Here is a 24,084-nt window from a genome sequence, read left to right as displayed (position 1 = left end):
TAGTTGTTTACCATCATAATGGAAATGGTGGCCATTATCTGCCTAATTCGGATGGAATAGAATTATTATAGCTACTATAATGTTCGTTAGCACTAATAATAGAAACAAAGTAAAATAATTTATTTCATCATACCTCGTTTTCCCATATAGATATTTGCTTTTTGAACAAAAATAAAATTTTTAGTTCAATATTTCAAGAGGAGTGGCATGAAATTCTCAAATAACGGTCTCTCATTTTCTGTTGCATGATGACAATTATAGTGGAGCAGCGGCCAAAATGATAACCACTGTAAAAATGCCTTCTGAAAGTAGAACAGTTTATCTCCAACACCACTAGAACAGCTACTGCAATGTCACAGTGGCCGTAATTAACAAACCATGTTCTCATGTAAAGACAAAAAGGAGTTCGGTTGCAGTGCTTGAACTATTCATTTCTCACAGCCCTCTGCTGGCCTCGGAGTTCTTCTGGTTTCAGATATCTAGACTTTATTATTAAGATAGTGAGGACCAAAAGTAAATAAAAGATCTCAAGATAAGCCTGCTGTATCCATTGCCGATGTTGCATCACGTAACAGAAGGCATTGCTCTCCCTGATGTAAATCAAGAATCTAATATGCTCGGCGAGACCTGTTAATATTTTGTGGCTCATGTTCATATCCGACCATTTTCTGAATCACAGAAAAGGACAAACCAAACAAACGAATACCCATTTATGCCCAAGATTATGCGGAAGAAGCTCACCGGATAAAGCCATGGGATCCTTGCTGTGAACAATAAATTATCAGACCTTCCAGCTTGTCATAAAGCACATTCACATGAAAATCATAATTTGCAATATAGCGCTTTTCTACTTGATAAATCAACTTCTAAACAAGAGAGACATCCCATGTTGCAGTTGATTGCAGAATGCAACAGGTTCATAGGTATCATAACCTGTCAGCCATGGTCTAAAGACATGCGTATAAAGTAAACACCTGCTCAAAATGCTGCAAACCTGTCCCACTAATTCCGGTCTTGATGTAGCCCAAAAGTGCCATATTGTCCGGTATGGGAGTCCAGAACTAGAACTAAGGGATTTACAATTTTATCTCGTCCATAGGTTAAATTGGTCCACCGAAAACTGGCCTCATATACGTGTCATCAAATCTCCTCCAGTAGGCATGTATGGTGTGGACAGGCCTTTCAAGCAGCAGTGATAACCTGTCCTTGGCTTGGAGAATAGCAGTGGAAGCAGAACCTTCAAGCGAGAGCAAGGGGAGGGTGACATCATCATTTGTGGAGTCATTGTCTGGCCGGTTATTTTCTCGTGCACGATGAGGTAGCAGGATGCCTATGAGCGGTTTTGTCAGACAACCAAACACCTGAAAGGCATGCAGCACTTTAACTATATGATCTACGACAAAAACAAATAAAAAGGATGCCGAAAAAAACCAAATTAATCAACTGCAGGAAGCAAAATCAAAGAGCTTGTCTATGCAAGAAACGCTGCTATCCAACTTCAAAGAGTAGTCATTTGTAAACACTGGTTTGTTGCAGGAGGCTGATGCTGCCTTCATAAGTTCATCAACAGTCAGAAAGTCTCTAGCAATCACTAAACTTTCAGTTCAGTTCCCTAAACAAACAATGGTTTCTTTCATCTTCTCGGTCCACTCCATGGCATGAATTTGAGCAGCTAACAATGACCCTTCAACTCATCATTCAGGAAGACTTGCATGGCTATTTGGTTTTACTTAATCTATGCCTTCAGGCCTCACTTCAATCAAAGAAAAAGAAAAAGATACTTGGGGCCTGCTTGTCTGATAAAGCCAGGGATGGTGCAAGAAAAAACAGGATTTAAAACAACCGGCATGAACGTGAGTTCACGTGACAAGCTCTGGATACAAAAACTGGCAAATGAATGTCCTAGTCGGCCCTAATGTAGGAAAGTGGCTTCATTATGTTTAAGGGTGAAAGAAAATGACGGGAGAACTTACATGACAGTCAGGATGGAAACCATCGGGGGGAAAAAGGGATTTAAGCTGACAAAGGTACCATCCCATGAAAGAATATAATACAAGGGAGATTTGGTGCAGACAGCAAACAGTTGGGATAATATTTATCAGTTATTTTTATGATCATTATAGGTGTTTTTGCTTGTATTGACTGAAAGTAAACCAAAATGAGAAGAATTTTTTTGCCTACGAAAACTACTTACGTTTAGGATATGTTGTGCGCACATGTCAAGCAGGTCGTCGGAGACCGCACGTTCTGCCCCACGAAGTATTGTTCGCTTCGGCTAGGTCCGGACGGGGAGCGTGCCCCGTGGTCCCCATCGGGGGTTGTCCCTGGAGCCCCTGATTGGGCCCCATCGGGGATCGTGCCCCCCGATCCAGCGTCACGCAGACGGCCTCACGATTTTGTCCTTTGCCCTTTGGGCAAAAGGCACCTCATGAGGGAAGGTGTACTCGTATCCTTCTTAAGCACATGCACCACCAGAGTTGCCCGATGTGGGACTATTAAGAGAGGTCCCCCCACAGCCTGCCCACAACATGCCCCCCACTCTGGAGGGTGCATGTGAGGACAGGGGGCGGATGCCCCCTTCCTGGCGCGTCAAAACCTGTTGCGGCCAATCCCCTCGTCGCCTGGTTGCCGGGAAACGAGCGTCTGCAAAAGAAGTCCACACTGACCGGAGATGACTCCGGCGGGGACCCTCCGACGGTCAAGTCAGAGAGGAGACTAGGCAACAGTAGAAAAGAATCAAGGAGCTCAGCGAGAGAGAGAGGGGGGGAGAGTAAGCCCAAGGGTTTCGAAGGAACCTCCTCCAGCACTGTTGCCTTTCCTGTTTTATAGTAGAGCGCGGCATGGTGCCGTCATTAATGGCGCAGACAATGGGAAAGTTGTCAAATCGTTGGAGGTTGTCAGAGTCGCCGTGGGGCTGTCCAATCATCGTGGGGCTGTCAAATCACTAGGGTTGACCCATGTCTAGGGTAGGACGATATCCCAGGACGGCCATGCCGCATGCCTCTGTCAAGACGGCGGCCCTCAGTAGTCGTACGGTATTTGAGGAAGCCGACCGACCATACGTCGGCATTTGATTGTGGGATGTCGGGTGAAAACCCAGGGACACCGTCGGCTGGAGCGGCGCATTGCGGGGATCGGATATCGATCACCACCCCCGATGGCCAGTCTGACGTGTTGCCAAAGTCGGGGGTCGGGCCACGTCGTTCGGCCAGTCGGGAAGGATCTTCCCGACTGATATTCCTTCGGTCGGACGGTGTCGGTCAGTGCAGTCGATAGAGTCGGACGTCGATTAGGCAGGTCCGACGGTGAGTCGGCGCGAGAGCGACCGGTCGGTATATCCCAACAGGATATAACTAAATAACCACTTTAAACATGTTATATATGGTTTGTGTTTGAAATATGCCTTATCCCAAACCCAATAAATTAATAAAAATATTATAATTGTTAGATCAGATCCAATCTGACCCAAATGGAAATGGATTAGGCTTATTCAAAATTTTGACAAATTGAATTAGGTTTGGGATGCAGCCCAACATGCTTGCATTCCTGCCGGTCAAGGGAGAGGCCAAGTGCCTCTCCTCAATCCATGGTTTTTCAAAGGTGGGATAAAACAGGATACATGCTTTCATTTAGATTAAACTTGTGGATGGACATTTAAATCTGTTGATGGATTTCAGTCAGTCAATATCAACTCATAGGTTATATAAATAGCAGTAATGAAAGGGTAGCAGTCATATAACCAAGGACACTTTGATGACATTGGCTGCTCCAACCAAAAGAGAACCTTTTCAGACAAAATTGCCCCAGTTCAAATGTTCGTTATGTAAGATGCTAAAGGATATGAAGAAAAATAGCAAAAAATCATGGCGATAATCAGAGACCAGATATGTTAAAAAGTTATAACATAAACATTTAGACAGTCACCTCTATAGAGGTAATATTTCATGTATGGCAAAAAGAGACATTGTAGTTATATTTAACATACCAGAGTGCTGAAAACTACGACAACGACAGTGCTGGTGATCATTGTTGCATGAGCAGGATCCCATGTAACACCATATACAGTGAACTGCGGAATGACGAAGTAAATAGATAAATTGTTAGCACAAAAATACATTGCTGAAAAATGTTTATATCATGTTTAAGGATATCACGTTGTAGTGCCTATTTAATTTTATAATCAATGGCAACCACCTGACTAAATGCCAGTGCAACAGAAACAGCACCCCTCATTAGACCAGCCCACCAGATTATAACCTGCTAACATGAAAAATGTTGCAGCAAGTGGCCTTGTAAGAATGAATATGGTTAGTTTTACAGTAAAGATGAACAGAGAACTATTAGCTAATTCATCATTTCCAGGTAACCTAGAAACTGATACAACAGATGGAAAATAAAGGGCAGAGGAGATGCAACCTGGTGCTTGTACGTAATTGACCCTTCGAACTTGAGCTTATATGGTTGGATAAAATAGAGAGAGGAAATACAAAAGCAGCGCGCCCCACCATAACAAGAAACAAGATGATGCCATAGATGCCGAAGGATGTCTTCCAGCTGCCAAAATAACATAATTCTTCAGACTGAAAAATGAAATATCATTGAGTATTTCAAGAGTTTTACATTCCCAGGTGGTAAATAGCTTAAATCTTTTGTACACATTCCTGAATATAAATAGCTAGTTTCATAAGAAACAAACCAGATATAAAGCAGAATTACATTTGCTGGTAATGAGTGAAGTTACAAAGGTTGTCCAGCAATCGACAAACAAATTTGAAGAGTAAATGAGAGATGCTGGCCTTGAAATATAAACCAGTTCAAATTAGTAAACCAATATGATCTGAAGTATAATGTGACCCAATTTTTGTCTACTTTCGCTATGAAGCAGCCAGAGTAGTGAAAGCCCATCTGACTAAACATCAGCTAACCAGTCAGATGTGATCATGCCACATGACATGCTTACATTGCAGGTTTAAATATCCCGCATTTATCCTTGGTTGTGCCTCATAACCATTTAAGGAGAAATAAGCTATAGAAAAGTAGCAAAAGAATAGACTTAGTGCATTTCTCTTAAAAATATATATATATTTAAAAAAGCTAAAATGAATATTGGAAAAGGCAGTGATTTCTCAATGTATATTCTCAAATATAATTCCTACATTTTCTTCCATAACAACAATGTTTAAATAAGATCAGGATCTCTAGTTTGAATGAATTTGTCCACTTTTCTCCTTTTAAAGAGTGTAGAGGTTGTATGTGTGTCAACTGGGTAGTATGGTTATGCCTGAGTAGTTCAGTTATGCCAGTTTGCTTTTCTTTGCTTTGTTTCCTATTGGAGACAAAGGTTTTTCGAATGGATGGTCATCAATAGACTAAATTAATATGATATGGAAGTCTGCAAGGCACTGATAAAATAGAGATACACGGAAATGCCAAATCATAGTTTAACCTTCCTCTAAGACATGTTTGACAATTGACTAGTGCAATTCAGCTCAGTTTGTTGACAAGCAACAATATCAAAGATGTTTGATCAAACACAGTGTGCTAATGGAGGAAAAAGGGAAAAGGGAGTCATCTTTAGCAGTTGTATGTTAAGGGCTTAATGGCATGTCTCGTTACAGAAGAGAATTCATCTGACTGACAATCTCTCACTAGTGCTATCAAGACATCTGATATATAAATTATGTAGCTAACCAGTAACCACCTTGTCTTGGTTGTCTTCCACTTCTCAATGTCCAGAGCATCCATCCCCACATAAAGAAAAATGAATGTTTCTGCCATGAATGACAATGTCGCAAAAACATGCCTGATAAAAAACAATTAGACTCATATTGAAGAGAAAATAACACTAGCAACAAGTATACACTATACATTACATATTTTGAAGACATAAGAGGTATTATCAATCTCCTAAAGAGCAGAAGCCTTACTTCACATATTACCAAAAGCCCTTGCAAAATCAAGGAGTAAATTAGATATGAACAATCTTAGCAAGAACCACAATTAAAGCTGATGAAATGTCATATAAATCTAACAAGTAATTAATAAATCAACTGAACACATGCTATTATCATAATATGTATTAAGATCTTAAAGGCATACGTTAAGTCAATTTGTATGTTAAATCTCATTAACTACCCTCTTCATAATATATGATAAACTATGCAGAATCTTTTGATATTTTATGGATTTGAGTGGAACTGATTTCTATTTCTCAGTATAATTGCAATTGCAAGTCATTACAATCAGTGAACCTTTGCACCTACCAAGATTTTAAATCCCATGGGATAAAGATGCCCCGATTTCTACATGGAACAGAATACCCTACTATCCCATCTTTGTCCTGAGAGCAGTCTCGATCATGCATCCTGGTAGATATTCTCCATCTTTTTCCCCTTCTTTTTCCTTTCTTTCTTTCTTTTTTTTTTTTTTCTTTCTTCCTTCTTTTCTTTCTTTTCCTTTACCTTTCTTTCTTTCCTTTCTTTGCTACTCCTTCCTTACTTTTTTTTTTTTTCATTTTTCTTCTTCTTTTCTTTCATTTTTTCATTTTTTTTATTGTTCCTTCCTTTCCTTCTTTTTTCTTTCTTCTTCTCTCCCCACGTGCATGGGTTTTGAACTCCCAAATCCGTCTCGGTCCCATTTTCTTATAAAAATAGGACAAGACGGCCAGGATGCCCCCCATCCTATCAGGACATAAAATCTTGGTGCCTATAGCAAGGGGACTTTAGATGCAAATGCAAAGGCATTGGGCAAGGCTTCACCACATTTTGCCACCACTCATTACATTATCTGCAGAATTCAAGTTGGCAATTGTTTGCAAGTCATAAATCTTGTAGTGAAGAAGCTAGTTCTTGTACAGGTCCTATGCTTTATTTTTTATACAAATCTTCCTCCATAATACCGCAGGTATTGAAATTCACAACTCCAATTGCCAATAAATATTTGCTGAGGCAATCATTGTCATAGAAGTTCCTGAAAGTGCTTCAAACTTCAGCAATCCGATCTTAATAATCAAGCTTAATGGTCATTACTTTTTTATAACATAATGAATCTTCTGGACCAAATTTTGTGAGGATATCTTTTTTCCCCGCATCTTCCCTGATAGGGACAGGAACAACATTCAGGCTTCCAGTTATACACATGCGGTTAAGGCTACTGCTTCAGCAGATCTCACCCAATTTTGTGAGGATATCCGGTCAAGATATTACACAGAAAATTTAAAATTTATTAGTTAGTGAATTGGCAAATTCAGATTAAAAAATGGTGAAACTGTCTAACCAATCAGAAATTATACAGAATTAGATGTATAACACTAGTGAAAAAACTGAAGAACCTTTATTTGTAAGCAAAAATATAAGAATTCCAGTACCAGTACATTCTAAACCATCTCCATGGATAGATCGTCAAAAACTACCTTGTTGTGGTTCTCGAGTTATCACTTACATTATGCCATGCATAATGTGACATGACAATCCCACAAAAAAAAACTGTCAGGATCCCACTCAACTGTAACAACTGCACAGGCAAATGAAGATATGAGTTATATATGCCATGCATAGTTCATATTACAGTCAGATAATAGGCACAATCACATGTTTATCAGCCAGGAAAAGTTTAGAATAGGTGCAATTAAACATAATGGGAAAAGCTTTTTAATGCTAAGCTCCACTTGGATTGAAACTATAACACCAATAAAGAGAGCACAACAGGGGAGCCATGTTTCTACGAGACTACAAGTAAATAGAATTCCTAGCATTTTTTATTGAAAATCATAAAAGTTACATGCATATCAACCAAAAACAGGAAGCAACTTTTTTTTTTCTTTTGAGTAGAAGTAAAGCAGCAATTCAAAACCAAAAAAAAAAAAAAAAAGAACAAAGAATATTATTTCTATCCTCACCTCTGCCAGAATGTAGGACAGATATGCCATCAGGGCCATCATAGCAATTTCACGATCAGTTGAATGCCTGTAAAATAAGAATGTCAGCATAGAAGGGTCAATCAAAAGTACAACGAAAGTTTGTCCTTTCTGTTGGCTTATCTTAAACCACTTACCTACCAAAATATAGGGTTTTAAGAGCATAAGCAGTCAAAAGCCCAGTCTAGAAGAAGACAACAAACAGTGAAAATGAACCCAAAAGTACACAAATAATATGAGCTCAAGAATGTCAAACTAAAGAAAAATGAAATAAAGAAAAATCCTTAATCAACATGCTGCTATGCAATAAGGCATACAAGAAGCCAAAATGCTATGCTATATGCTTGCAGGTAATAGGGGAAAAAAACATAGTACATGATTTGCACTAAAAAGCTCAAGGGGACCCTAATGAATATATTGCCAATTTTTTTTGAAAAATTATTTCAACATGCTATTAGATATCTAAACTTTTAAACGATCACTCATTAAATGAAAAAAAAAAGAATCTTACAACAATCCCCAGGATAGTGCTGGTTGAAAATAAGTACAGAAAATCTCCAATAACACTAACTGCTGCCCGGCCTTCTAATTTAGAAACATCCATCTTTTGGATTGCATTAAAGAGAACAACAGATGTAGCATCATTTACAACTCCTTCCCCAAAAACCAAGCTATGCAGACGAGGGTTCTCATCTTGATGAAGAACCTACACTTAAAATACCAGAAGTTCAGGATATCACTACAATAGCTAGTCGGCAATTTGAAGAAAAGCTGGTAGATAATGCAAAATCTAACCAACCTGCAGTGTACAGACAGTATCTGTTGAAGCAAATATTGTTCCAAGAGCTGGATGAAAATATAAGAACATAAGATTAATTTAACATAATTCCATGAGCTCAATCACAACAAAAGAACATCAATCCCATTTAAAGACTAATCTCCTAGATGTAATTGCATGACATAAAAAATAATCAAGTCAGACAGAGAAAGCAACCAAACCTAGATAATCCCGTGCATTGAGACCACTGAAACCAATCTGTGTAAAAAGCCACCAGCTACCTAATTTCACAAGAAACACATCAATCAGGAGAAGATTCTACAAAACATACGTAAAAACATATCAGCAGGAAGGGCTTGATCCTAAGGTCAGAAAGACAGAAACAGAATTAGATTACTAAAACCCTTTAAGTCAAATAAAGCCAGAAGAAAAAATAGCAAATAGATAAATTGAACAAGAATTAATAACCTCGCTTATCTAGATGCATGACAAAAACAACTAAAAGATAAGATCAAAAATAACCATTTATATGTAACAGCTTTCATGTGGCCGAAAAGCTTCCTCATATCTGCTTTCTACATTTAGCTCGTGTTTGTGACTATTTTACATTGTCGTAGAACAAATAACAGGTTTTGGAAACAGAATAAAATACACATGCAAGTTAGTATGTCTACAGACATTTCTTGGAGGCCCGGACATTTCACTTTAGTATGATCAAAGGTTCCCAATCATCATCTCCAACCTCACTTCATTTACTATGTAGTGCAATCAGGAGGCAACTATCAAGTTTACATAATTTCTCAAACCATGAACAAGAAAGCCCTCTTAAGAGAATAAGAACTTAGAATATACAAAAAGCTAAGATGCAGTCATACATGAATCTCCATACAAGAATGGAGCGAAGAAATCAATCCAATAGATATCAAGCAAAGGGCTATTGATTGGTAGAAGCAATTGTGAAAACAAGAAGACAAGCTTATCCTCAACTGGATAGAAGACATCCTTATTAACACCTAATATTGAGAAAGCCATTCTACCAGAGACTTATAAAGCTTAACTAAATCAATTGCTCAAGGTGTTGTTTTGCAAACCCTCTTGCATAAAATAGGGAAGGAGGCTATCAACCACGTGAAGAAAAAGCAGCTTAAGTACTTGTTTATCCAGACTTTTTCTTTTTCTCTTTTTCCATCGGAAATTCTAGATCACCATTATTATCACATTGGTGGCCTCATCTATAGTAATATGTGTCTACATTGGGCATCGTAGAGAGACGTTCTTAGGCATCCCCATGGTTAATATAAATAATAAAGTACATGTTTATGTGTTACTTGCAAGCATGTCTTGAGAACTAATATAGTATGTCTTTTTTAATAAGTAATAATCCATAACAAGCCTAGTCTTTCAAGCAATCAGTTAGAAAATTCCAACATCTGAGGTGTGAAAATTACCAGCTGATATGATGGCAAATGATATGAAAACACCAACTACTCCAAACAACATTATGGTCAGAAAGTTATGAAAGAACTGTTTCTTCTTAACCTGAAATCTGGAGTGAGGAATGCCAGTTTTGTGGAGTCAGCAAAACACCTAGTATAATTACGTAATCAAATGATGAGCATAATATAAAGTTGATGCTCTTACCCAGCATTGAAAATTATCGGTGGAAGAAGGTATATAAAGAATAGTTCCTCATCAAATCTTAGAATGTGAGAACTTTTGCCTTTGCTTGAAAACAATATAATAGTTCCAATGATGCATCCCTATATAGACAAAAGTAACATAAGACATTTTAAGCCGTTTTAAGTAAGAAATATTATCAAAAAAATTCAAATATAAAATTACATCCAACATCTGGACGAAATAAGAAGGATAACTGTCCCTCCAATAAGCATGAAGATCGGCTAACACTTTCATAAAGTCTTTCATCCATACTGCAATCACTGGTAAAAATAACCTAATGCTTGTTTGTCAGTTCTATAACAAGGAAACATCACGAATGCATCCTCTAACATTGAACTAAAGCCATTTCCTGGATTCTAGCATTCGCTTTTTTTTCTCTCTAGATTGCTTACCTGTCTCAAAATTTCAAGGACTGCTGCGAATTTTCTCCTGACATTAATGTGGCTTACCCTCTAGAAAGGACATCTGTTCAGATACTTGCACTATCCCCCTTTAACCGCAAAATACTGGGTTCAGCTTCCCTTTCTCCAATAAGGCCCTCCTAATAAACCAATCAGCCAATCCACAGCTACTAATGATGAGAACACAGCAGCATTTCTGCTCCATGTAGCTGAACACAACAATGCCCTTGATGAGGAATTGTTCAGTTAATGAATACATTGTTGTGGTTTATAGTCCAAGCACCAAGGTAGAGCCTCCTGGGAAAATCTGATTCAGACTTGGTGAGCAGCTTGAATCCATTCCCATGCGTCAGGATTTTATTTCAAAATTTCTGCTCTGAAAAAGCATGATGTGAACCCATCTAACAATTTCTGTTTGATTCTTAAAACAGCATTCGAAGCAACTTTGTTTTAGCTCAATTTAATTGTCATATTAAGGAACCCCATGTTTTGGATCTCTGGATGTTGATTCTTGGATTCCCTTATCAATATAAACAGACTGCACATCTCTAGACTTCAGAAAGTACTATGTCGTGGGATGAAATGCTACAGAACTTTCTGTCAATATTTATAGCTTTTCTTAGTCATCACTGTTTATATGATAATTTTACAGTGTCATATCTAGTTCTGCAACCAATAGCTCCAACACATGAACAATGAAGAACAACAGGACGTATAACAATATATGCATATCAACAAACTGACTTCAAGTTTCCAACAAGATGGGAACTGTAAGAACTAAATAATAAAAAACCAAAATTGTGTACGGCTAGTTTCTGAATGGAAATCTTCATTTAATGAGCTCTGGAAGAAAACAACAACTCCAGGAATCATAAAGTTTCTCCTCTATGCCAAGACAAACTTAAGGTTAAAGCCACGAAATCAACAATCTTAATGACTGCACAAAAAAAAAATGTAGCTTCAGCCCAGGCTATGGGCATTTCACTTGCAGCACCAAAAACGTGGTTGACTGTGGCGCCATCTTTGCACCTTCCATTGTCTTCTGTCATATCAAAGTTCAGAAGCTTCCAATTCAAGCTTTGCTAACTCACCTACTTAGAAAATGAGTTTTCTTTCCTCATATTTCCTGATGTAAAGGCTTATGCACCCCACTGAATTTTCTAAATAGCCCTGGAGTCTCGCTTATTTGATGCTGAAAGAAATAGGTTTAGAAATTACAAGGAACATTTTTTTTTATTATCTCTCCCTGTTCCATATGTATGTTTCTCTGATAGAATCTGAGAAAAAAATTATCTAATATCCTTTTCTATGTAGATCCTTAGCAGCCAAAATAGTGGCATAATTACCCAAGTGTAATTTATGGCTCTCTTCATCAGGCCCCCATTTTTTTATTATTATTATCCTTAAGTATCAAAAGCAACTGGTCAAAAACAACAGCTTGTAAAGAAGTACATACCTGTATGGTTCATCATTATTTTGTCATATTTCCTTAACATTCTCTGGCCCACAAAAGTACTTGAGAGATTAAAAGAAAGAAACTTCTTTGGCTCAGTCATCTAAACACATTCCCCACCTGAAGTCAGAATTGATGATAAGCAATTGTTCTGAGTTTTACACAAACTAAACACAACCCCGAATCGATAACCTCCAATATGAAGTCATACTGAACACTGTCATATTCGCATCAATAATCCTTACATTTTCTCTACTGGAATAGCTATCATCAAGCCCAAAATTGAACCCCTCTGAACCTTTACTCCATTTTTTTGCATCAAAAGAAGAACTTTTATTCTGTAACTTAAAAACAGAGGCCTTTATTCTAACTAGAAAAACAAGAAATCTCCATGATGAGGGATTTGACATTCACCCCTCGCACTTGAACCAAATTGACAAAATCAAGCACAAGTCTAGCAATCACGTGCAATCAAAAATAAAAAAAATAAAAAAATAAAAAAAAAATAAAAGTCTAGCAATCATGTCTGACTACCACTTATCATTTACCAAAAGCCCTTAAACAAATCATAGTCTTCTACAAAATAGAATCATAGATGGCAATAGTTTGTCAGATCAAGCATAAACTTCATACCATGCACTCAGGCTTAACTTTTTTTTTTAGAAAAAAGAGGGAAAAAAGGAACAATAGTTTTGAGAGTATGATCTCATACAAGGGTTGAAACACTGGTACTTGCACCATATTGGGATCAATAAAGAATGGTACTGATCTGTAATCTTCTGCGCTGAGACATGGAATAGTATTGGGTGCCGGCGCAACAAATGTGACACCGCCTACCATGTATTGAGACAATATGCTAGTAAGTGGCGTACCAAGTACCTACTCTCCGACTGTTCGGTATGGTATGCCCGACACAGATTATGAACTGGCGCATCGACGCTTGATCTCATATGAACCTAAATATCCGATACAAAAAATGTTCTTCAATGAAGCAAAATAACGGATTCCGGCATTTCAGTGGGTCTAAATGTTTGAAAGAAAGCATTAAATCGAATCCATTGTCAGATATCAAAGATTCATGAAGGACAAACACTAAGTATCATTTCAGAACAAATGCATGCACCCAGATAAACAACCTTATTTGACCTTATTTCCAAGTGCTGGCCTCTTTCTTTCCTTCTTTCGATCAAAAAACTCCTTTTTCAACTCTTTCATCTATTCAATCACACTTAGCATCATTTAATGGGTGTTCAGTGTTGAAATCAAGGCTTACGATTAGCATGGCAGTGATGGCCTCGTTAACCCATCGATTCTCTCCGAGCAAGTGCCCGACGACGATGCAGAGGCAGAGCACGGCGGCGTACACCGAGATTGAGACGACGCGGTCGTGATCGGCTTCATTGGAGAACATCACGGCAGCGGAGAGGAAATCAGACAACACCATTTTCGAGATCGAGATCGGACCATACAATTATTCTTTTGTTTGGCACCGAGAAAATAGGGTTTCTTCTCGAGGGGTCGACGGGAAGGAAGGGCGGAGAGTTTTGGCGGGGAGGGGAAGAGGTTTCGGGTATGAGGCACGGCGGCAGCGAGAAAGACGGGTGCCACGTTTCATTTCTGTTATGAGATGGCTTCTCTCCAGAGTGCCACGTGATGGGACATTATTGGCCAACCCAATTTACTATGATGTTTGCTGATTTGACAGATCATGGTTGGCTCTCTGTAGCGTGCATTCAATGCTAAAGCTCGTTTTGCCATGGATCTTGAATTTTTTTTTTCAATAATATTTTTTTAATAAAATATTTTCAAAATATTATGATTCATAAATTATTTTTAAAATTATCGTTCAAGACCACGTATGATAAATTCATAGATTCATACATAAAATAAATTCATGAATTGAATCCACAAATTTTGAGTCTACATGAAAATATAGCATGAATTTTGATATTTAAATTCATTGGTTGAAGCTATGAATTAGCAATGAATTCGTAAGTTCAACCTACGAATTCAAAAATTCGTAGCTTCAGTCTACGAATTATTTTTTTAAATTTGAAATTAAAAATTTATGGCCCCAAGCTATGTTTTCTTCGTCCTACCCCACCCCGACCCTTTTTGCACCCCTTTCTTCTGTCTTTCTAATCCCCCCGCCCCCACGTTGTCCCGCGCTGCTCCCCTCCCCTCAACATTCCGATCACACCTGCATCAACCCCTCCAGCTACCCCTTTGTCCCACTGTCGGATTGCGCCTCCTGAGCCCCACCCCCCTCCACAATCCCTGCCGGCTGCCTTTATATCCAACCCTCGGATTGCGCCCCCCGGCCTCCCCTCCCCCCTCCACGGTCCCTACTCTGGTCCCCCTCTCTCAGACCGTCAGATTGCACCCCCCAGCCCCACCCCCTCCCCTCCCATTCTTTCAGACACTTGGATCGCGGCCCCCGACCCCCCACCACCACCCCATTCCCCCCGACCTCAGTCGGTCCCCACGCTGCTCCCCTTCTCTCTTACTGTGGGATCCCCCTCACCCCCTCCCCTACACCCCCGCTTTTTTATCTCTCTGGTCATCTTTCAATCACCAGGTTGCTCTCTATCTTCGGCTGCTCTCTTTATTGGATCTCGAGCTCGATTGTCTTTCGTCGGTCCGATCATCAATGGTTTCCATCATCCCCCCTCTGGTAAAATTTTTTTTACATTATTATTTATTTTTTTAATTGTATACTAATTGTTTAGTTTGTTACAAGTAAAAATAAAATAAAATAAAATTAATAATTATAAAAATTTTTCTAAATATGTAAAATTTTATAATATTGTAAAAAATTGTTGAGTCACATAATTTGTTCAAATGAATTGTTATTAGAAGATTTTATTTTAATTTCTGACCTTGAGCTATGTAGTTTATTTTATTTTGCATTTTATTGGTAATTTTATACAGAGCATGCTAAAATTACTGTATTTGTTATATATATAGTGATGGAAGAAAATATCATGACTTTATGCTACATAAATGGTTCTATAGTTTATGGGCCAAATAGCATTGAATGCAATAGTTGTTATCCTCAAAAGACAATTAGAATTAAATCTGGAATTAAATTTGAGGAGTTGGAGAATAAAGTATGCAATCTTTCATATAGACAGAAGCAAGAATAGACTCACGATAATATATAGATATCCACAGATTGTACAACCGACATTATTAAAGTATAAACCGGTTCCGATTAGTGAAGATGAAGATATTGAAATAATCTTTTCAACGGTTAGTTTGTACCCATATTTATCGGTTGTGGAGTTGTATCTAGAAGTGCAGCCTATTGAAGCTGAACAGGATGAATATAAAGTAGCTGATAAGGATATAAGAATAGTTCAAGGCACTGAACAGATCAGTCTATCTAGAATAACTCAAAGCACTGACTATGTACCAGAGACTCAAAGTTTCAGATATGCAGAGGATCGATTTTCTATAGTGGATCTTGATGTGGCAGATGTCACTATCAGACAATCATCAATTTACACACCTGTCGATGATATGGTGCACATAGATAATCGGCTATTTGAGGAAGATGACATATGAAGTGGAGATGAGATGGACTTCTATGCTCAGCAAATCGGTACGTCTACTGATATAGGATGCCCACCTTTGGAAAAGCACCCAAATTTAGGGATATTTGAAGCTCCTTCTGAAATATTTAGATCAATTGATGGATGGCAGCTAATGTATCAATATCTTCTGGATTAGAGGTATGGTGTACTAGCTGAGAAAGAGATGTGGAGTTGTCAAAAGAGCTTCATTTTGTAGATAAGGTAGAACTGCAAACTGCAGTAAAATTATATCATATTGAGAGGTATTATGAATTTATGGTTGTCGAGTTGGAGCTAAAGCTTTGGATGATAAAATACAAAAATAGAGAGTCAGAATGGAATTGGATGCTTCGAGCCGTTATGCAATACGATTACTTTGAAATCACAAGGTATATCGTCCACATACATGTATTTCGGTTATACTTTCTCAGGATCATTTTGGTCTTGATTCGAACTTTATTACCAATAAAATTTGGGATGTTATAAAAGAAATGCCCACAATTTCTATTACCAGCATCGGTGCAATTATTAAAAATAGATTCAAGTACACTGTTAGTTATAAAAAATTATAGGAGGTGAAGCAAAAAGCAATGGCATTGACATATGGAGACTAGGCTAAATCTTATTACTTATTGCCAAAATGGTTGCATGCTGTATAGAAATTTAATCCTGACTCTTGGGTGAAGTTCATCAACACTTCCACCAGTTATCCTCCATTGGCTGCATTTGATCATGTTTTTTGGATATTTGCACCATCAATTGAAGGCTTCAAATATTGTAGACCGATTATCAGTATCGATGCTATATTTATGTATAAAAAATATTGGAGAAGCTAATGATTGCAACAGCTATTGATGAAAACAACCAAATATTTTCACTTGCCTTTGCTATAGTAGATGAGGAGTCTACTGATATATGGGGCTGGTTCTTGGCTTGTCTTAGATGTTGTATTACATCATGTCATGGTATATGTCTTATTCAGATCAGCATTCAGATATATTGTCGGCTTTGCAGAATGAACATTTCGACTGGCAACCATCAGATGCACATCATGTTTATTGCTTATGCCATATAGCGAGTAACTTCAATGCTTGGTTTCAGAACTCCAGACTCAGAGATTTGGTGAAACTAACCGAAATGCAAACACAACTTAGGAAGTTCAATAAATGTATGACCGAGGTTAAAAAGATGAATTTGGAAGCTATTCAATGGTTGAATAAAATTTTCATAGAGAAATGATCTCATGCACATAATGGTGGTCGGAGATTTGGAATGATAACCACTAATTTATCTGAATATTTTAATGATGTACTAAAAAATGCATGCTTCCTGTCAGTAATTTCATTGGTGTAACTGACGTTTTTTCAACTTGTATCATATTTTGATGGTCGATGTGCCCAAGTAGATGAAGCATTAACTAGAGGTAAAAGATTTGTTCCATTTGCTACAACTTATGTGATTGTCAATCAATCAAAGTAACATCTCATAATATCACAAGATTCGATAGAGCAAGCAGAGTATTTCAAGTGCAAATAGCATTCTGTGGGCCGTATAACAATAAAGACAATAATACTCAGGTGATGGTAGATTTTAGTCGGATCAATACGTTTAAGTTATTACATATTACAAATAAAAAATAGCTTTTCGATCTAATAAGCTAATATGCATGCAGATAGTATGATAATCTGAGCGTACATGTATGTATCAGAAATGACAATATTATCATCGGCCATATTCTCATGTGATGGCTGTCTGTGCATATACATCAATTGATTTTTGGTGATATGTCGATCGGTATTACACACTAGAAGAGTATCATCATAGTTACAATCATCAATTTTAACCCATCCCGCATACAACTTATTGGGCACAACAAACAAGTGGTATCACCATTATACCACAAAAAGAATGGTTGCAACAAAAGGAAAGGCCATGATCCTCTAGACTCAAGAGTGAAATGGATTGGACGAAAGTTGGAAACAGAACTACGTGCCAAAATTATGACGAAGTAGGACATAGCAGATGGACATGTCCGAGAACCAGAGAATGAATTTTTTTTTAAATATGTATTAAACTTTGTATTATTATCAGTTGTAACGTGATATTACTTTTGTTCTGACTTGTTGCAAATATATATTTCTTTGATAGAGTATCAAATATGTATTTATTTGATTCAGTATCCAAAATCTGTTTCTATAAATGTCTTCTACAGTATTGTGCAAATGGAGCCAGGGCCGGTAGATCAGACGATATTATATGCTCAGGCATCTCATCAATCTTTCGCCATCTGGAATAGACAGGTATGCATTTATATTATATAAATTAGTGAATATAAGTAATTTGCATGTATTTAAAGACTCAGTGATTTGAGTTATCTTCTTTTCATGTTTACAGGAGCATTCTTTTCTTCCATATTGACGACGAGAGCTAGTCTTTACTCGCTCGACCCAGTTGGATATACAGATAGTTTCACTTTTACAGTAGATGGATTTTTACGAGCTTAGCCATGTGGAATTTATCTCGCTAGATTGGCATTTGATCACCATGTTCGTAGAGCGGTGGCATCCAGAGACTCATACATTTCACTTGTCACTTAGTGAGTGCACTATCACTCTGGAGGTTGTCAATATTTAGTTGGATTTATCAGTTGATGGTCTTCCAGTGATAGGTAGCATATGCTAGGACTGGTGTCAGGTCTGCTTTGACTTCTAAGTATCGTCCCACCTCCTGATAAACTCAAGGGTTGTCGATTGAATCTTGCATAGTTGGGACAGCAGTTTTTCGAGCTACCACTAGATGCAGATGTTATAGCCATACAGCATTATGCTAGAACATATATTCTGCAGCTAATGGGGGATGTTTATATGCGGATAAATCAAATAACATGATACATATAATATTTTTGCCACTACTTGCCGATTTTGAGACCGCAGGACACTACTGCTGGGGTAGTGCGGGCCTAGCATGATTGTATAGAGAGCTTTGTAGGGCAAGTAGGATAGATGTACATGATATTGCGGGACTTTTGATTTTACTCCAAGTGTGGATTGGATAGGTTTCCATCTATAGCTCCTCATAGATTACTTCAGCCTCCTGTAGATCCTATTATGGATTTGACAGGTGGAGGTGCATTACCAGCTGGTCCTTTAATTATGAGGTATGTAATTGAATGTACCATTATAATATTCAAACTCCAAATTTTTGTATATGAAATACATGTAACTTAAATAATTTCATTATGTAGGTGGAGAGATGCTTTTGAGGTGATGGAGGTTTCCACCCATGTTTTAATGAGTTATCGGCATCATCTTGATCATCTCGAATTCGAATAGGTATAAATATAACTGATTTATATTATTTAGATAATCTCTTGGAATGACTATGTTCATATTACTTATACTTAACCTTGTGGATGAAAAGGTTGCATGACAGCCATATACTCTTATGGTCCTAGCAAGTCTATGAGATTACTGTTTTAGTGGACAGCATATATGGTGATGTTGGGTGACACTTTTATACTTTTTATTGTCGAGTGGCACTATCCGGATAGAGTGATGCACCAATTCGGATTACGACAGACTATTCGAAAGTTTGTGATACGAATTTCGACTTTATCATATCGACCTTCGGAGGCAAGCCGATCATGACTGGATTGCACTTTGGTAGAGTTGGCAGGATTATATTATAGACGATCCAACGATCGACGGTATGATGGACTATTATGATGACTACATGGCATAGTATCATTGTATTATACGTCGATTCATTTATCATGGTGGAGCGATGATTGACTATCTGGTAGGATTTTATATTTTACTCTTTTTTGTGATTAACGTAGGTTTATTTGCCTGCTGCTCGTCTTTTGTTTGTGTCAGAGTGACAATCCGATGAGGATTCATCATTTGGCTCATCTAGACTCGTTATCCATATTCAGATAGCTCATCCAGGATATTTGTACTTTAGGCCTCCACGCTGTCCGATAGCATGCTCGTATCTCCATCGATATCCATGATCATGGCCGTGGCACTATAGAGCCCACTCATTCACCTTTCCTGCATCCCTCATCATCAGGAGCACCTGTATTGCATAGAGGAAGTAGCAGACGATATTGCTCATCATTGTTTCAATCCCGGACCTTCCATCATTTAATTCATATATGCCCTCGTCTGTGTATATGCATGACGATATGACCCAATTTCAGTCCATAGAAAAGACTGCAGCACATTTTGAGTATGCAGCAGTTGAGTATGAGCCATCGAGTGAGGGTTCGATAGAGCATCATATCAAGGAGCATCATACTAGGGAGGGTTCTGAGAAAGCATCGTAGTGAGGAGCATGAGGGTCCGACTGAGGGGTCGAGTGAGACTCCGCCTATGAGTCATCGAGTGCAACCTGCAAAAAAGAAGTGAAGACCATCTGGTGGCACATGATGTATATACTTTTATGTTTTTTCATATTTGTAGGACGTATGGATTTATGGAATCTCATATGTTGCTTTATAAAATAGTGTTGGAGTTTTTGTTTTATAGATTTATGGATTTAACATAAAAAATTAACAAAAAATTATGATCCTAATAATTTAATAAAAAAATTAAAAAAGAATACTTGAACTGATCCAGCGATCGATCGACTAGATCTTGCGATCAACTGCATTGGCACACTTTACGTGCTATAGTGGTCGATCGCACAGGCCGAGTTGGCTCACTCGATTGGCTCGATGTACAGCGGTCAATCGAAATCACCAAGCGGTCGACTGCATGCAAAGGCAAATTGTACTCCTGATCGATCGGCCTAAGCTATCTAGCTGATCGATGGGCTCGGTGGATGACGGTCGATCGAAATTCTCAGATGATCGACTGCAATGGCACGCTTGCATGCCATAGTGGTCAGTTGGCCTGAGATTTCGGGCTCGACTAATTGGCTCGTGGGCCTCGATCGATCGGTTTCCTCAGATGGTCGATCGCCTGATCAATTTTCAATATATTTTTAAATTATAAATTTTTTATTCAATTTTTTTTATAATTATTGATTGGACACTAATGCATTCTTGATTTAGGATGTTTTTGGATACTAATTATTGATTAACCACTTTTCTGCCAAACTCATATCTTAAATTTCACATAATTTTGATCAGAATATAAGATTTCTCATCTAACATGACAACAACAAGAGAAAGCTACATATGCTTACGTCAAACTGAAATACATTTATCTAAAAATAAATGAAAAAGATGAAAGATCTTCGAGTGAAGCCTCACATACTGCAACCAGTCGTTGAAGTTTAATCATTCGAAGCAGGATCCTATGGTGGTGGAAGAAATTAATGATAAAAATACTCTATGAACTAATCGAATCATCCAAATTTCTCATCCAGTCGGACACCCATCTGTATAAATTTCTCATCTAGCCGGGCATCTATATGTGCAAATCTCTCGCTAACAGATATCTCCAATGCATCTATGCGAGCAGACAATGCATGCTGATCGGATGACTGCTGATCGAACAGTGTAGCATGTTTAGGCTACTCTCTATCGGTAAGCTGACTATCTCTTTCACCACCATATTTTTTTCATCTACTGTAGACGTACGCATCCATAATCCATCATGAAATGTATACCCCATATACCTCAGAGATGCATAATTGTAAATGTCACTACATTTGATCTTGATAACTCCATCATCAGTTGTAATATGGACATCAAATGCCTCAAATATAGCGGTCAGAATAGCTCCATATGGCAAGATGGTTTTTAAACTTTAAAATAATCATTCATATAAAACATCATTAAATAGGATAAATTAATCTTATCACCTGAAAGAATCATTCTGAGAAGATAAACATTTAAATATGATACATGTTCTCTATGACCTCTTTTGGGTAGAAAATTAAACGTAAAAATATGATGGAATCTAGTTTCAAGTGGTAATAGATTTGCATCAGGTTTAGCGATCGTACTTCTATTGTCCTCAAAAATAGTTCTAACACAGGAAGCATAGTCTAACACTGGATGATTCTAAATAGTAATACTACTGAAAAATCTATCACCATCTGATGGAATATCCAAAATTTGACCTAGAACTTTACAGTCAAATTCGATCACTTGTCCTTTAACATAGATGAAATAGAACAAGACTTACTATTAAAACTAAAATTACTATAAAAATACTAAACCAGAGTAGGATACGTTTGCTTGTTGAGCATAATCATAGATAGCCAACCCATCCTTTCAAACAAAAATCTAATATGAAATTCACTAAACTATTTAAATCAACTATTCTACCTCCTATAATTTTTCTTTCAAAAAAATTTGATTGAAATTTTTCACTACGCTCACTATTAGAAAAAAGATCTCTTCATACCTACGAGATGGTTACTTTTCTTTCTCTATTTGAGCCCTTTTTTCTTTCGACAAAACTCCATCTTTTTTTGAAGCCATAATCAATTGTAAGGTCGGGATCAGAATTTATGGACTAAATGGACTAATACAAAAAAAAAAATTGAAAAATTCTCAATGGGGAGTAGGAAGTGCTTGGGTTGGATTTAAAGCCAATGAAATCGTGAGTTGAACCCATGATTTTTTGAATTCATGGGTTCAACCCATGAATTTTTGCAACGATCGTAATAGTAAAAAATTTCAAATAAAAATTATGGGTTCAACCCATGATTTCTCTAATTAGTGGGTTCAATCCACAAATTTTTGCAATGTTTAAATTTTAAACCCATGATTTCTCAATTTTATGGTTTAAACAGATGAATTTTTTATTTCAAATTTTAAAAAAAAAATTATTCATGAGAATTCATGGGTTGAACCTACAAATTTTTGAATTCGTGAGTTGAATTCATAAATCTATTTAGATTAATTTGTGGCTTCAACCCATGAATTCAAATATCAAAATTCGTGCAACACTCCATATAGACTCAAAATTCGTGGGTTTAACCCATGAATTTATCTCACGTGGCTCAAAATTCGTGGGTTGAACCCACGAATTAATCCTACATGGCCTCCGAATGATAGTTTCAAAAATAATTTGTGAACCATAATATTTTGAGATATTTTATTAAAAATATTATTTAAAAAAATCTAGATCTTGAGGATGTACAATATCCACTAAATTTTTGTAGATCCATCTTATTTGCCGGTCATGATAAAATTATCAAATTAATATTTTTTTAAAAAAATATTGGAGTTAACATTTAATGAAGCTCGATATTACATTGGAATATGACTATTTTAGTGCTAAAAAATTATTGGTTGGATCAGCTCAATGATGGACTAGTCCAACAACAAAAGTATGTGCAACACATCTAATGCTCTATTAGGGATGCTGAGCTGCTCACAATCTACTCAAGCTCGGCTCGAGTCCAAATTTGAGTCACCTCAATTATTATCGAGCTCACATAATTTGAATAATTTTTTGAGTCAAGCTCGAATAACAAAATACTAAATTTGAAGGCTTGAAAGCCTATTTAAGTTTATATATATAATTATATTATTTTTTTATTTATAATATATATACATATTATAAGTAGGCTAAAGCTCTAACTCTAGCTCGGGTGTGACTTGATTGATATTCGAGTCAAGTCGACTCGATCTTGAGCATTACTTTATTTCAATAAAGTCGGGCTCAAGCTTGGAATATTAGAGTTCAATCAATCTCGAGTCAAGTTTCGAGTCTGAATACTTCGAAATGAGTCGAACACGAGCCTCTAGCTATTCGACTCATCTTGGCTTGATTGCACCTCTATGCTCCATTTTCTCTCCTCTTTATTTTTTCTTCATATTTGTGCATGTTGGTTTGTGGTTAGATTGGTCCATCGCTAAGCTGGTGGATCTAGTCTAATCAATAATTTTTTTTACTTCTAAATATAAACATGATAGTCAGACTTGCTACTGTGACAAATTGGATGGCAATTTGGTCAAATAAGGTATAGATTAGGATTAAAAAATATCAACCAAGATTGATTTGTTTAATAAACAAATCAAATATATCCATTTCATTTAATCTATTTAGTGAAACAAGTTAGGTTGGATTAGGTTGGATTCACCAAGTTGAGGGGGAAGAAAAGAACAAGGTTCTACCTTGCTTTTCTATGTTCTCCCAATTTTGTTTAATGTTGTCGATATTGAACGTAGCGAAGAGGAACCAAATGATGATGATGCCATAGCTATCCATAAAGTAAGTGGGGATGAAGAATGAAGCATAGTCATCAACATGGTTCAAGAGCTCATTGAGACAATCAAGGGAGCCTAGCAAAAACCGGCTGATTGATGCAAAAGAGGG

General features: G+C 37.3%; 1 protein-coding gene across 1 annotated transcript; it reads right to left on the bottom strand.

The window, feature by feature from the left end:
- Positions 1-825: 825 nt before the first annotated feature.
- On the bottom strand, positions 826-13,804 carry LOC105038946 (sodium/hydrogen exchanger 4). Its single transcript, XM_010914881.3, is given in 15 exon segments — positions 826-1,361; positions 3,986-4,069; positions 4,195-4,257; positions 4,417-4,439; positions 4,442-4,554; positions 5,702-5,803; positions 7,412-7,512; positions 7,898-7,964; positions 8,053-8,099; positions 8,427-8,621; positions 8,715-8,761; positions 8,915-8,974; positions 10,142-10,239; positions 10,335-10,453; positions 13,501-13,804. Coding segments are annotated over 15 exon segments (1,551 nt in total). The 5' UTR covers positions 13,672-13,804; the 3' UTR covers positions 826-1,100.
- Positions 13,805-24,084: the final 10,280 nt, after the last annotated feature.

The sequence above is a fragment of the Elaeis guineensis genome, chromosome 1 (genome assembly GCF_000442705.2).
Source record: "Elaeis guineensis isolate ETL-2024a chromosome 1, EG11, whole genome shotgun sequence".
Taxonomy (NCBI): Eukaryota; Viridiplantae; Streptophyta; class Magnoliopsida; order Arecales; family Arecaceae; genus Elaeis; species Elaeis guineensis.
The sequence above is the reverse complement of the archived record's forward strand: the minus strand, read 5'-3'. Positions and strand labels throughout refer to the sequence as shown.